The sequence below is a fragment of the Salmo salar genome, chromosome 13 (genome assembly GCF_965601325.2).
Source record: "Salmo salar chromosome 13, fSalSal1, whole genome shotgun sequence".
Taxonomy (NCBI): Eukaryota; Metazoa; Chordata; class Actinopteri; order Salmoniformes; family Salmonidae; genus Salmo; species Salmo salar.
In genome coordinates this window covers 30,683,539-30,698,022 of record NC_138303.1, presented here as the reverse complement: position 1 = coordinate 30,698,022, position 14,484 = coordinate 30,683,539, and the positions used below count along the sequence as shown (strand labels likewise).

Genomic DNA, 14,484 nt, shown 5'->3' with positions numbered 1-14,484 from the left:
ACTTTACTTCCCTATCTAGTCAGGTTGTGTTGCTAAATTTGGCTGTGTGGCAGGATCGACATAAATTAATAAAGAAATGAGCGTTATCAGTGAAGGAAGCCAGAGAGGGAACCAGCTTCCAAGTTCAATTTATGACCCATAAATCAAGACAGATTAGACCTGACTGGATTGTTGGTGCCATGTGTGACCTACAATCTGTGCTCAGCGCGCATTGTCAGACTAGAGGGTGGCCGATCTCCCTGTGCAAAGGTTTCCATGGGAACGACCTCTGGCTCCTCTAATCTGCTTTTTTCCAGCCCTCACTCATCTTGAGACTGAGTTATGCTGGATTCCTTTATGTCAGTCCCATAATCTTCTGCTCTATTTCCTCACCCTAGACCCACTCCCTCTTTGCCTCCCCCCGCCCCCCTCCTCACTACCTCCCGCCCTCTCTGGTCAGCAGGCGCTCTGCTCTGTTTTATCTTCCTTACATCTTTATCTACCGAAGCTCTACTGTGTTTTGCTGTGAATCAGCCTGGTTTTCCAACTGAAATACCAGCAGCATGTTTCACATTCATCTGCTATATAATTGAATTAAAATACCCAAAAAATATGTCAGATTTAAATTTTTCCAGAAAATGCATTGTATGATTAATGTATACAAATATTTCAGATGTAAATATGAAATACACAGAAGCACGACTGGGATGCTTTGTCATTATTTTGTTATTTCTCTTGACATTGAGCGGATCTCAGCTTTCCACAGGCAGCACAGGAACACAGATGCAGCGCCAGCCTGCTGCGTACTCTCTGAGAGTGTACAGTGACAATAGACATGCATATGGTTTTGATCAGCACATCAATGTGTTTGATGTGTCCCTGTGCATCAAGCATGTATAATTCAGAATCCAAATAGATGTGATGTGCTAGATCCACCTAGCCGCTAAATGACGCGAGTACATCAAGGCCCATAGAGTACAGTATTCAGGTAGGATCAACGTTCACATTATTAATGCAGTGGCCAGTGGGTGGTTTAATTGTTTTCATTCTAAATCGTTTTTTCATTGGTTGTATTATTCTGTCTTTATGCAATATGGAAACAGGTTTTTTTTTACTACAAAATATTATCTTAAATACATATTTATTCAAGCTATTAAATTAGGACTGTATCCAGCAATCTTATCATAATTAATTTATTTTATCATAATTATCTCATCATAATAAATGTATTGATGGGCAGATCTTAATGAAGGTGTTGTTGGGAAATGAATGTACTGTTCTTACAGTAGGGGGTTTTAAGGCTTGATATCAGGAGCCCTGGGCTCCATGTCTGTCACATTACTTTAAGTGCTGTTGATTAGAGAAATGCAAAGTGTTAATCCATGACTAAATGGGGGTCAATTCCAGGATGCATAGCTTTGTTGATGTTCTCAGGTTAGGGTCAAAGACCAAGTGTGCACTTGACAATGGGCCACTTGTTTCTTACTGACCATACCAAATCCTAGCATTTCAATTGGATGATCCATCACACTAAGCAGACTCAGACAATAGTCTACCCTCTCTATGATTTTAAAGCCCCAATCTGTAATTTCTGTTTCCAGCAGTCAACCTGACTCCCAACCTCTCCAGAAACCATTATGTCTAAAAAACACAACTCATATCATGTCGTTTCTATTTCCTACTCAGGGTGGCACCCTTGTTCTTGAAGGATACTGTACATTCAGGTAAAGCACCAAAGATGTCTGACCTTTTCATCTGAAAATAGTTGACATGCTTATCTTTGTTTATTATTCACCTACAGATTATCATAAGTATAAATATATACATGTATAAAAATGACACTTACTGCTGAGGCATTTGAAAAGTCATAATATTTGAGCAGAGAGATTTAATAATGTTCATGCAGCTGTTTCAAAGAGCCAGTGGCTTTAATGACCATTAGTTAAGAAACACTATGCAGCTTCTATCTCCACTCAACAGTGTGATCCTAACACGTGTGTGTGTGTGTGTGTGTGTGTGTGTGTGTGTGTGTGTGTGTGTGTGTGGTGTGTGTGTGTGTGTGTGTGTGTGTGTGTGTGTGTGTGTGTGTGTGTGTATGTGTGTGTATGTATGTATGTATGTGTTTATGTGTGTTTATGTGTGTTCCAAAACATGTCCTATAAAGACAGGCTCAGTCAATCAACAAAACAAACAATTTAACCACTTTATTCAAATATTTTATGAATGTAGGCTCTATGTAATTGTAGCTACAACTGGTAGTAGGCTATGTATAGTGGTGGTGGTAGTATTGTTGCTAGTATGTACACAAAAAATATGAAATCCACTGTATAATAGTGTACATTGAGTTTATTTAATTACAACAATTATTAAAATCGCAACAGGAGGGATCGTGCAAAGGAAGATTGCAGCCATCTCCAAATTACAGATACACTACAAAAGTATTTGGACCCCTGCTCGTCGAACTTCACATTCCAAAATCATGGGCATTAAAATGAAGTTGATCCCCCTTTGCTGCTATAACAGCCTCCACTCTTCTGGGAAGGCTTTCTAGATGTTGGAACGTGGCTACGGGGACTTGCTTCCATTCAGCCACAAGAGCATTGGTGAGGTTGGGCACTGATGTTGGGTGATTAAGTCTGGCTTGCAGTCAACGTTCCAATTCATCCCAAAGGTGTTGGATAGGGTTGAGGTCAGGGCTCTGTGCAGGCCAGTCAAGTTCTTCCACACCGATCTTGACAAACCATTTCTGTATAGACCTCGCTTTGTGCATGGGGGCATTGTCATACTGAAACATGAAAGGGCCTTCCCCAAACTGTGCGTCTAGAATGTCATTGTATGCTGAAGCGTTAAGATTTGCCTTCACTGGAGCTAAGGGCACTAGCCTGAACAATGAAAAACAGCCCAAGACCATTGTTCCTCCTCCACCAAACATTACAGCTGACACTATGATTTGGGCAGGTAGCATTCTCCTGGCTTCCGGCAAACCCAGATTCGTCTGTCGGACTGCCAGATGGTGAAGTGTGAAGAGCTATACACCATTCCAGACGACGCTTGGCATTTGGCAGGATGATCTTGCTCGGCCATGGAAACCCATTTCATGAAGCTCCCAACGAACAGTTATTGTGCTGACCTTGCTTCCAGAGGCAATTTGGAAATCGGTTGTGAGTGTTGCAACTGAGGACAGACGATTTTTACACGCTACGTGCTTCAGCACTCGGCGGTCCCGTTCTGTGAGCTTGTCTGGCTTACTGCTACGTGGCTGAGCTGTTGTTGCTCCTAGACGTTTCCACTTCACAATAACAGCACTTACAGTTGACTGGGCAGCTCTGAAATTTGACGAACTGACTTGTTGGAAGGTGGCATCCTATGATGGTGCCACGTTGAAAGTCATTGAGCTCTTCAGTACGGGCCATTCTACTGCCAATGTTCGTCTTTGGAGATTGCATGGCTGTGTGCTCGATATTATACACCTTTCAGCAACGTGTGTGGCTGAAATTGCCGAATCCACTAATTTGAAGGGGTGTCCACATACTATTGGCCATGTAGGTACATTGCCCCCTGTATATTTCACGTTGGTTTCGCCCAAACGTTTGGATTATGCGTGTTCTCCCTGCAAAAGCGGTTCGTTCTAACCATTGGCTGTGTGTGGTTTTGCGCTTCTGTAGATGAATTCGCTGTCAATGGCCCGCTGGTGGACCTGTTTTCTATGAATGCCTTGGCTTCTTACAGCCAAAATGCCAAGTATTTCAGTTGTTATGGATATCTTATATTTTGTATGGATATTTCCAATGGTAGGGGCTGTCGAAGGTAAGAACGATGCTTTTTCTTTATCTCGTCAGAATGCATAATTAAAACGTGCATGAACGACTGTCATAAGCTCTCAGCAAAAATCTATTAATTCTACAGTGTCAATTATTCATTCCGTAGGCGTAAGGTATAGCGCAAATACCATGTAGCCTACATACAGGAATGGTGTGGTATTCTGATAGTATTTTCGATTGTTTAAAAAAAAATGATGACAGTAAAGGCTTTCTGAGGGACTGTCACATTGGAACGCCGATGTTTGTATGCATGAAAGCCTGATGGAATTCTGTTGAGAAAAAAAACTATTATATTAGATTAAATGATCAAATAGAAATGCAGTATATCGTTTAGCAATGATAGGTAAAACAGTGTTAGTCATTTTAATAGTCCAAACCACAAGTTTTGACTCATAAACGAAGTGTAGGCATAAATATTGTAGCAATGAACATGTTTCATAGCATATAATTATAATACGGTAGCAAATGTCGTTTAGACACCTAGCTGTGTGTGGTGTGTGTGTGTGTGTGTGTGTGTGTGTCTGTGGAGGGGGAGGGGAGGGGCATACTTGTAGTGAACAAACCCTGTAACCCCATGCTCATGGCAGTCGTTTGTGTTATTCCTTCGATAATAGAAAGTAGAGTACATCAAATAGACTGCCTATACACGAAATATTAAGAACACCTTCCTAAAATGTAGTCGCCCTCAGAACAGCCTCAACTTGTCAGGACATGGACTCTACAAAGAGTCGAAAGTGTTCCACAGGGATGCTGGCCCATGTTGACTCCAATGCTTCCCACAGTTGTGTCAAGTTGGCTGGATGTCCTTTGGGTGGTGGACCATTCTTGATACACACTGGAAACTGTTAAGTGTGAAAAACCCAGCAGCGTTGCAGTTCTTGACACAAACCGGTGCACCTGGCACTTACTACCATACCCCATTCAAAGGCACTTAAATCTTTTTGTCTGGCCCATTCACCCTCTGAATGGCACACTTACACAATCCGTCTCAATTGTCTCAAGGCTTAAAAATCCTTCTTTATCTTGTCTCCTCCCCTTCATCTACACTGATTGAAGTGGATTTAACAAGTGACTTCAATAAAGGATCAGAGCTTTGACCTGGATTCACATTGCCAGTCTATGTCTACCAATCACTGGACCCATATGTTCACTTGGCTACGCATGCCTCTCTCTAATATCAATAAGCCTCGTCCATTACTGTCCTGGTTAGTGATTACTGTCTTATTTCACTGTAGAGCCTCTAGCCCTGCTCAATATGCCTTAACCAACCATGTTGTTCCACCTCCTACATATGCGATGACATCACCTGGTTTAAACATCTCTAGAGACTATAACTCTCTCATCATTACTCAATGCCTAGGTTTACCTCCAATGTACTCACATCCTACCTTACCTTTGTCTGTACACTATGCCTTGAATCTATGCTATCGTGCCCAGAAACCTGCTCCTTTTACTCTCTGTTCCAAACGTGCTAGACGGCCAGTTCGTATAGCCTTTAGCCGTACCCTTATGCTACTTCTCCTCTGGTGATCTGGAGGTTAATCCAGGTCCTGCAGTGCCTAGCTCCACTCCCACTCCCCAGGTGCTCTCATTTGTTGACTTCTGTAACCGTAAAAGCCTTGGTTTCATGCATGTTAACATTAGAGCCCTACTCCCTAAGTTTGTTTTACTCACTGCTTTAGCGCACTCTGCCAACCCGGATGTCTTAGCCGTGACTGAATCCTGGCTTAGGAAAACCACCAAAAACCCTGAAATCTCCATCGCTAACTATAACATTTTCCGCCAAGATAGAACTGCCAAAGGGGGCGGTGTTGCAATCTACTGCAAAGATAGCCTGCAGAGTTCTGTATTACTATCCAAGTCTGTACCCAAACAATTCGAGCTTCTACTTCTAAAAATTCACCTTTCCAGAAACAAGTCTCTCACTGTTGCTGCTTGCTATAGACCTCCCTCTGCCCCCAGCTGTGCCCTCGATACCATATGTGAATTGATTGCCCCCCCATCTTTCTTCTGAGCTCGTGCTACTAGGTGACCTAAACTGGGACATGCTTAACACCCCGGCCATCCTACAATCTAAGCTTGATGCCCTCAATCTCACACAAATGATCAATGAACCTACCAGGTACAACCCCAAATCCGTAAACATGGGCACCCTCATAGATGTCATCCTAACTAACTCGCCCTCCAAATACACCTCTGCTGTTTTCAATCAAGATCTCAGCGATCACTGCCTCATTGCCTGCATTCGTAATGGGTCTGCGACCAAGCAACCACCCCTCATCACTGTCAAATGCTCCCTAAAACACTTCTGCGAGCAGGCCTTTCTAATCGACCTGGCCGGGGTATCCTGGAATGACATTGACCTCATCCCGTCAGTAGATGATGCCTGGCTGTTCTTTAAAAGTGCCTTCCTCACCATCTTAAATAAGCATGCCCCACTCAAACATTTTTTTGAACTAGGAATAGATATAGTCCTTGGTTCACTCCAGACCTGTCTGCCCTTGACCAGCACAAAAACATCCAGTGGCGTTCTGCATTAGCATCGAATAGCCCCCATGATATGCAACTTTTCAGGGAAGTTAGGAACAAATATACACAGGCAGTTAGAAAAGCTAAGGCTAGCTTTTTCAAACAGAAATTTGCATCCTGTAGTACTAACTCAAAAAAGTTCTGGGACACTGTAAAGTCCATGGAGAATAAGAGCACCTCCCAGCTGCCCACTGCTCTAAGGCTAGGAAACACTGTTACCACCGATAAATCCACTATAATTGAGAATTTCAATAAGCATTTCGCTACGGCTGGCCATGCTTTCTACCTGGCTACCCCTACCCCGGTCAACTGCCCGGCACCCTCCATAGCAACCCGCCAAAGCCCCCACCATTTCTCCTTCACCCAAATCCAGATAGCTGATGTTCTGATAGAGCTGCAAAATCTGGACCCATACAAATCAGCCGGGCTAGACAATCTGGACCCTCTCTTTCTAAAATTATCTGCCGAAATTGTTGCAACCCCTATTACTAGCCTGTTCAACCTCTCTTTGGTATCATCTGAGATTCCCAAAGATTGGAAAGCTGCCGCGGTCATCCCCCTCTTCAAAGGGGGAGACACTCTAGACCCAAACTGCTACAGACCTATATCTATCCTACCCTTTCTTTCTAAGGTCTTCGAAAGCCAAGTTAACAAACATATTACCGACCATTTTGAATCCCACCATACCTTCTCCGCTATGCAATCTGGTTTCAGAGCTGGTCATGGGTGCACCTCAGCCACGCTCAAGGTCCTAAACGACACCATAACCGCCATCGATAAGAGACATTACTGTGCAGCCGTATTCATTGACCTGGCCAAGGCTTTCGACTCTGTCAATCACCACATTCTTATTGGCAGACTCGACAGCCTTGGCTTCTCAAATGATTGCCTCGTCTGGTTTACCAACTACTTCTCTGATAGAGTTCAGTGTGTCAAATCGGAGGGCCTGTTGTCCGGACCTCTGGCAGTCTCTATGGGTGTGCCACAGGGTTCAATTCTCGGGCCGACTCTCTTCTCTGTATACATCAATGATGTTGCTCTTGCTGCTGGTGATTCTCTGATCCACCTCTACGCAGACGACACCATTCTGTATACTTCTGGCCCCTCTTTGGACATTGTGTTAACTAACCTCCAGATGAGCTTCAATGCCATACAACTCTCCATCCGTGGCTTCCAACTGCTCTTAAACGCAGGTAAAACTAAATGCATGCTATTCAATCGATCACTGCCCGCACCTGCTCGCCCGTCCAGCATCACTTCTCTGGACGGCTCAGACTTAGAATACGTGGACAACTACAAATACCTGGGTGTCTGGTTAGACTGTAAACTCTCCTTCCAGACTCACATTAAGCATATCCAATCCAAAATGAAATCTAGAATTGGCTTCCTATTTCGCAACAAAGCATCCTTCACTCATGCTGCCAAACACACCCTCGTAAAACTGACCATCCTACCGATCCTCGACTTCGGTGATGTCATCTATAAAATAGCCTCCAACACTCTACTCAACAAACTGGATGCAGTCTATCACAGTGCCATCCGTTTTGTCACCAAAGCCCCATACACTACCCACCATTGCGACCTGTACGCTCTCGTTGGTTGGCCCTCGCTTCATACTCGTCGCCAAACCCACTGGCTACAGGTTATCTACAAGTCTCTGCTAGGTAAAGCCCCGCCTTATCTCAGCTCACTGGTCACCATAGCAGCACCCACTCGTAGCATGCGCTCCAGCAGGTATCTCACTGGTCACTCCCAAAGCCAATTCCTCCTTTGGCCGCCTTTCCTTCCAGTTCTCTGATGCCAACGACTGGAACGAACTGCAAAAATCTCTGAAGCTGGAGACTCATATCTCCCTCGCTAACTTTAAGCACCAGCTGTCAGAGCAGCTCACAGATCACTGCACCTGTACATAGCCAATCTGTAGACAGCCCATCTATCTACCTACCTCATCCCCATACTGTACTTATTTATCTTGCTCCTTTGCACCCCAGTATCTCTACTTGAACTTTCATCTTCTGCACATCTACCATTCCAGTGTTTAACTGCTATATTGTAATTACTTCGCCACCATGGCCTATTTATTGCCTTAACTTACCTCATTTGCACTCACTGTATATAGACTTTTTGTTTTCTTTTGCTCTACTGTATTATTGACTGTATGTTTTGTTTATTCCATGTGTAACTCTGTGTTGTTGTATGTGTCGAATTGCTACGCTTTATCTTGGCCAGGTCGCAGTTGCAAATGAGAACTTGTTCTCAACTAGCCTACCTGGTTAAATAAAGGTGAAATAAAAATAAAAAAGAAATGTCATGGAAAGAGCAGGTGTTCTTAATGTTTTGTATACTCAATGTATATGTTTCTATGTCGTTGGTTCATCCCTCACCTATTCTGAACATTAAAACAAAATGAGAAGAAGATTTGAACTATGAATTCTCAGATGACGAATGGAAGCAAGTATTGTTTAGTGTCCCTTTATCGTACATTTGTGCTACACATGTACTTGTTCATGTGCCCAAACCTAAATCCTCTGTGACCGATATTCTTAATGTTTTGTACACTCAGTGTATGTTAAATGTTATGTTGAATCATGGCCTTGCTTGCAATTCAATTACACACACGCACGCGTGCACACATATACACACACAGAGCGAGAGATACGTACACGCATGGTAACAATGTAAAAACAAATGCAGTGTACAAAAGAGCTCCAAACCTGTGGAATGTTCATCCTAAGGAGAGCCCAGCCCATCCCCTGTTGTTCTCTGATGAATAGCATGGTAATATATCTTTATGTAGGTATATCCTATTGTATTTACAGGTGTCATTTTAAAAAAGCAAGCATTCACTCTGAACAGCACTCCATGGGATATTTTGGTCTGGGGTTAAGTTATATGCTCCCTCGGTCATTCCACAACAGTTCAAGTTTCTTCTGTATTTAATGAAAGATGGGTTGGAATTGGGGAAGCATAACTGACCCATGATTGCCAAATCCAGCCCAAAGAAATCAGATTGGTTGTGCTTGGAAAGGCTTTTTGTATTAAAAAGCTGATCTGGCCCTGTGGTGTGATTTTTCAGGGTTTGAGAGTTAAAGCTACTTAGTCTGAGTTTAAAGAATATGATTGCGAGAAGAACTTAAAAGATATTCAAGATTCCTTCATTTACTGCTTTGGTAACAACATTGTAACAACTTGTGATGGCATAGACACTAACTAGATCCGTAATTAAAGCTGCAATATGTAACTTTTTGGGCGACTTGACCAAATGTACATAGAAATGGGAGTTATAGATGTGTCATTCTCAATCAAAGCAAGTCTAAGAAGGGGTAGATCTATTTAATGTGCTCTTTCTATTCTTCCCATTTTTATGTTTCGCTTTCTGTTTTGTACACCAGCTGAAAATAAAATATTTGGTTATTAAAAATATATTTCAGTGGTTTAGATGTTAAAATGATTCTCTACACTATACATTGCTTGTTTTGTCACATAAACTGAAATGAGGCAAACTATTTGAATTTTAGCAACCAAGAAATGGCAAAGTGATTTTCGCAATTGCACCTTTAACATTGAAAGTACATTTGAAACTTAACAGAAGTTATTATGATGAAGAATTGTAACTTGTATATCTCTGAGGTCACTGAACTAGTTGCAGTATAGAGCCTACATGGGATAAAGGCAAGTTCATGAAGTTTTACCTTACATGTTACAACTTGATACATCAAGATATGTGATAAGAAATCACAGAAAATGACTTAACAAATGTGTTACTGGTTAACAGTATGCCTGCCTAACTGTGTGACTGTTGTGCTTATGTGCATAACATCATGCATATGCCAAGCCTATTACAATGTCACCAAACCTCTGACAAAAACTGTTCTAAAATCTTTAAGTCTAGATGCCTTTTAATTATTCCCCTCACCCCCTTCTTACTAAGGGACCATATTCTCTTGCTTCAGTCAGTCAATCAAAAAAAAGAAGTTGTGGGATCATGTGATATCTGTCTCTCGGCCCATGTGACGTCTGCTTTCTCTGCTCTCACAGCCTGCTGTCCTCTCTTGTCCCGCTGTATCATCAGTGAGACCTCCCTCCCGCCCCCTGGCTGGGCTGCACTCTCTCCCATGTTTCCAAGCCTTTATGTAAGCAGGGCAGACCTGACCGATTTCAGCCATGTCAAGAGCTATCGACTCAGCACTGGCCTGCATAGACTGCCCCCCTCTTCCTCTCTCTCTCGCTCTCTCTCTCTCTCTCTCCCTCTCTCTCGCTCTCTCTCTCGCTCCCTCTCTATCTCCTTCTATTTCTCTCTCTCTCTCTCTCTCGCTCCCTCTCTATCTCCTTCTATTTCTCTCTCTCTGCTTCTCTCTCTTTCTTTCTCTCTTTCTTTCTCTCTCGCTCTCTCTCCCCACTATGTTCTTTCACAGACATGGCTTCCTTTTTTTGTCTCACTGAGTGGGTTCTTTGTTGTGGTTGGTTACACATAACAGTTAGATGCAGATGGTACCCATGTATGTGAATTTAGGTATTTTTTTATCCAGAGGAGAGGAGTGCAAATGTAAATGTTTGGCATGTGTACCTGGGTGTCATTGCTGTTCCACACCTGGCCTACAGGCTAGGACTGTGTGGTACAGTATGTACTCGTTCACAGCAGCAGTAGGCTACTGCAGTTCGGTAGTTCTTCTTTCCATCCACCTCTTTGGTCTATCTATACACTTTTTACCATGGTCAAATAAAATAGCAGATTTTTTGAGGAAAAATTAGCTCTGCAATATCACAACTCTGCCGCAAATAGTCATGCCATGCATTAGTCAGCGTGATTTTTAGCAATGTCTTGCGACATGTGCCAGTCTAAGTCCATTTTGGTCCACCTTAAGCCCAGGCCATACCTGGCCATTGGTTCCAGACAAAACACACCACTTATATTAAACACAAGTTCAATCAAATCCCTGAATCACATTTTCTTCACTTATGTATTCAGAAGAATAGCCTTTCTGCTCTTTGCAGACATTTTGTTGTGCAGGACAATCAATATTCAGTGTTATGCTGCTCTTCAGTGCAGTACTCTTTCCCCTTTCCCCTCTGGGAGCAGTGACAGAAAATATTGAGCATCAAAACAGCCCATGACCTACTTCTCCTTCTGCCCTATGGTGGGCTTGCAAAACTCAGAGAACATGGTTACGCTTACATGACTGAGACACTCAACAGTGAGTGATATGTAAATGTAACAAGCTATATAGGATGCCCCGCATCTGTGCATGGGAGTCCTAGAAGGCTACAATGTTGAGCCTAGAAAAGAACTACTGACATTTTTTAGGGGGGTACTTGATTCCGAAAATCCTGTTACTGAAGGCAAATCTCTAATCTGTAACTCCTTGTCCGTCCATCCGGATTGTATAATGTGTGGATATCTGTAAAGAAACCGTCACCTATAACTCAGCTGGGGTAGATAGTGGTAGACTACGTGGAAGAATGTCTTTCCAGCTGTCTACCACAGCCGAGTTATAGGTGCTGGTTTGGATAAAGATAGGCTCAGACGGTTTCTTTACAGATATCCACACATTATACAATCCGGATGGATGGACAAGGAGTTGTGCATTATAGATATACCTTCAGTAAGAGGATTTTTCGGAAACAAGTACTTCCCTAAAAGATTTTGACAGTTATTTTCCGGGCCTCTGTCACGTTCGTTGGAATTAATATCGGACAAAGGCGCAGCGAATGTTGAGTTCCACATTATTTATTAGAAAGTGAAACTAAGCATAGACAAAAACAAATAAACTAACAACGAACTGTGACTACAGAGAATGCTACATGCACTAACTCAAAACAAACAATATCCCATAACACACAGGTGGAAAAAATGCTACTTAAGTATGATCCCCAATTAGAGAACGATAGCCAGCTGCCTCTAATTGGGAATCATACCAAACACCCAAACATAGAAAAACTAAACTAGAACCCCACATAGAAAAATAATAACTAGAAAACCCCAGTCACGCCCTGACCTACTCTACCATAGAAAATAAGAACTTACATTTACATTTTACTCATTTAGCAGACGCTCTTATCCAGAGCGACTTACAGTAATGAATGCATACATTTAATTTCATGCATTTTTTTGTACTGGTCCCCTGTGGGAATCGAACCCACAACCCTGGCATTGCACACACCATGCTCTACCACAGAGCTCTCTATGGTCATGACAGCCTCGCCTTGTAGCCTTCTAGGACTCCCATGCGCAGATTCACGGCATCCTATATAGGGCTATATATACCCTAGTTATGGTTATAGATTTGTTATGGGTCTATCCTTGTAACCATGTTGAATTATAGCCTGACAACCATTCACCAGATAAGAAGGACAAGCACATGCACCAAAGAAGCAAATCTGCCTCTTGGACAGATTTATTAAGGGTTTGCACCTGTGGAACATTGACACATTTTGTATCTAAAAAATGTCTCTAAATTGGATAGTCCTACACCTTACCTCAATACCTTATTCCTTCTCTACGTTTCATGTTTTATTCCCTCTGGATGACAACAGGTATAACTTTTCATTGTGGCAAAGGCTTAGTAAATCATTGTCTTTATACATTAAGGTTAAATGTCCAATGCAGCCGTTTTATCTCGATATCAAATATTTTCTGGGTAACAATTAAGTACCTTACTGTGTATGTTTAATTAAAATGGCAAATAAAATAAAAAATTCTAAGCCAAGTGCAATTTCTCAAGCAATAATTTTACTAGAACTGTCTGGGAGTGGTCTAAGTGGGGAGGGGACAACTAAAACTAGCTGTTATTGGCAGAGTTATGGAACTCCCTTTCTTATTGGTCTGTTAACTAATTTACCTCCTGGTGATTTCACTAGGCAGGTCAAAACTCCATGCCACCAAAACAGGCTGAAATGTAATGTGGTCTTTTCAAACAGCTCTTACACTGAAAGGGCATTATCATCGTTTTCACAATTTCACAGTATTATTCCAATCTTGTAGTGTGGAAATATACTGTATATAAATACAGGAAAATCACATTTGACTGCACCTTTAAGATCATTTTATTGGTCAAAATTTGACTTCTGCTTTTAACCCAACTCCTCTGGGGAGCTGTTGTGGGGTTAAGTGCCTTGTTCAAGGGCACAACGGCAGGCAATGGCATCTAGGATTTGATACCAGCAACCCTCCTGTTGCCAGCTCGCTTTCCTCCTGATTTTTCCCGTCGGTCCCAGGATTCAAACTGGCAGCCCTCTGGTTGCTGGCTTGCCTCTATAACTGCTAGGCCACCTGCCTATCAGGTTTCAGGTAAGACCCAAGTGCAGACTGTGTTGAAGTAACAATGTTTATTGCAACAACAGGGGAAGGTAAACGACAGGTCAAGGCAGGCAGGGGTCGATAATTCAGAGTAGTGAGGCCAAGGTACAGGATGGCAGGCAGGCCCAGGGTCAGGTCAGGCAAGGCAGAGGTCGGTAATCCAGAGTGGGGGCAAAGGCACAGGACGGCAGGCAGGCTCAGAGTCAGGACAGGCAAGGGTCAAAACCAGGAGGATGGGAAAAGAGAGACTGGGGAAACAGGAGACAAAGGGCTGTGAGACATGGGTTTAGACACATCAAAAGTAGGTATACAGTGGGTACGGGGCAACAGAGGATGAACAGCAGAGGGGCTATGGATTTTGGAGCGGGGGGGAAAGATCTTGGCTTGTAGCTGCGGGGCTATAGCGGCGTGCCAGCGCATGCAGCTTAACCTCCTTGGGTGCTGGTCGGTGTTGTGGAAGCGAAGTGGCCCGGGCCTTACTGAACCCCTCCCGGAGGTCCTGGTACTCCACGGGAATGGCGGAGAGGTTCGGGGCAATTTCCAAGCCCCCAGGAAGACATCCCTGGGCAAGCAGAGCTGATTTCAGGCAATGGGCATGGCAGAACAGGCTCCAGCCCACGATGGCACCAGTAGACCGGTCAATCAAGGGATTGTGTCGCTGGAGCCAAGAGAATGCAGAGACTCAATTAGCAGGAATTAGATTGTCTCGCTGTAGTTCCCCAACACTCGTAGGTTGATGGGAGGGGTTGAGTGGGGATGCCTAGCTCGGACGCCAGGGTAACGTCCATAAGACTCATATCGGCCCCCGAGTCGATGAGTATCTGGAGAGACCCCACAGCAGGGTGGCATGGAGAGGGG

At 43.3% G+C, this 14,484-nt stretch overlaps 1 protein-coding gene across 1 annotated transcript in view; it reads left to right on the top strand.

The window, feature by feature from the left end:
• Positions 1-3,593: 3,593 nt before the first annotated feature.
• The window catches only part of LOC106566817 (ephrin type-B receptor 2), a 58,358-nt gene continuing 47,467 nt past the window's right edge, over positions 3,594-14,484 (top strand). Inside the window, exon 1 of the mRNA XM_014135243.3 lies at positions 3,594-3,786. Coding sequence (XP_013990718.1) covers positions 3,690-3,786 — 97 coding nt within the window. The 5' untranslated portion in view covers positions 3,594-3,689. The remainder of the gene's footprint in view (positions 3,787-14,484) is intronic.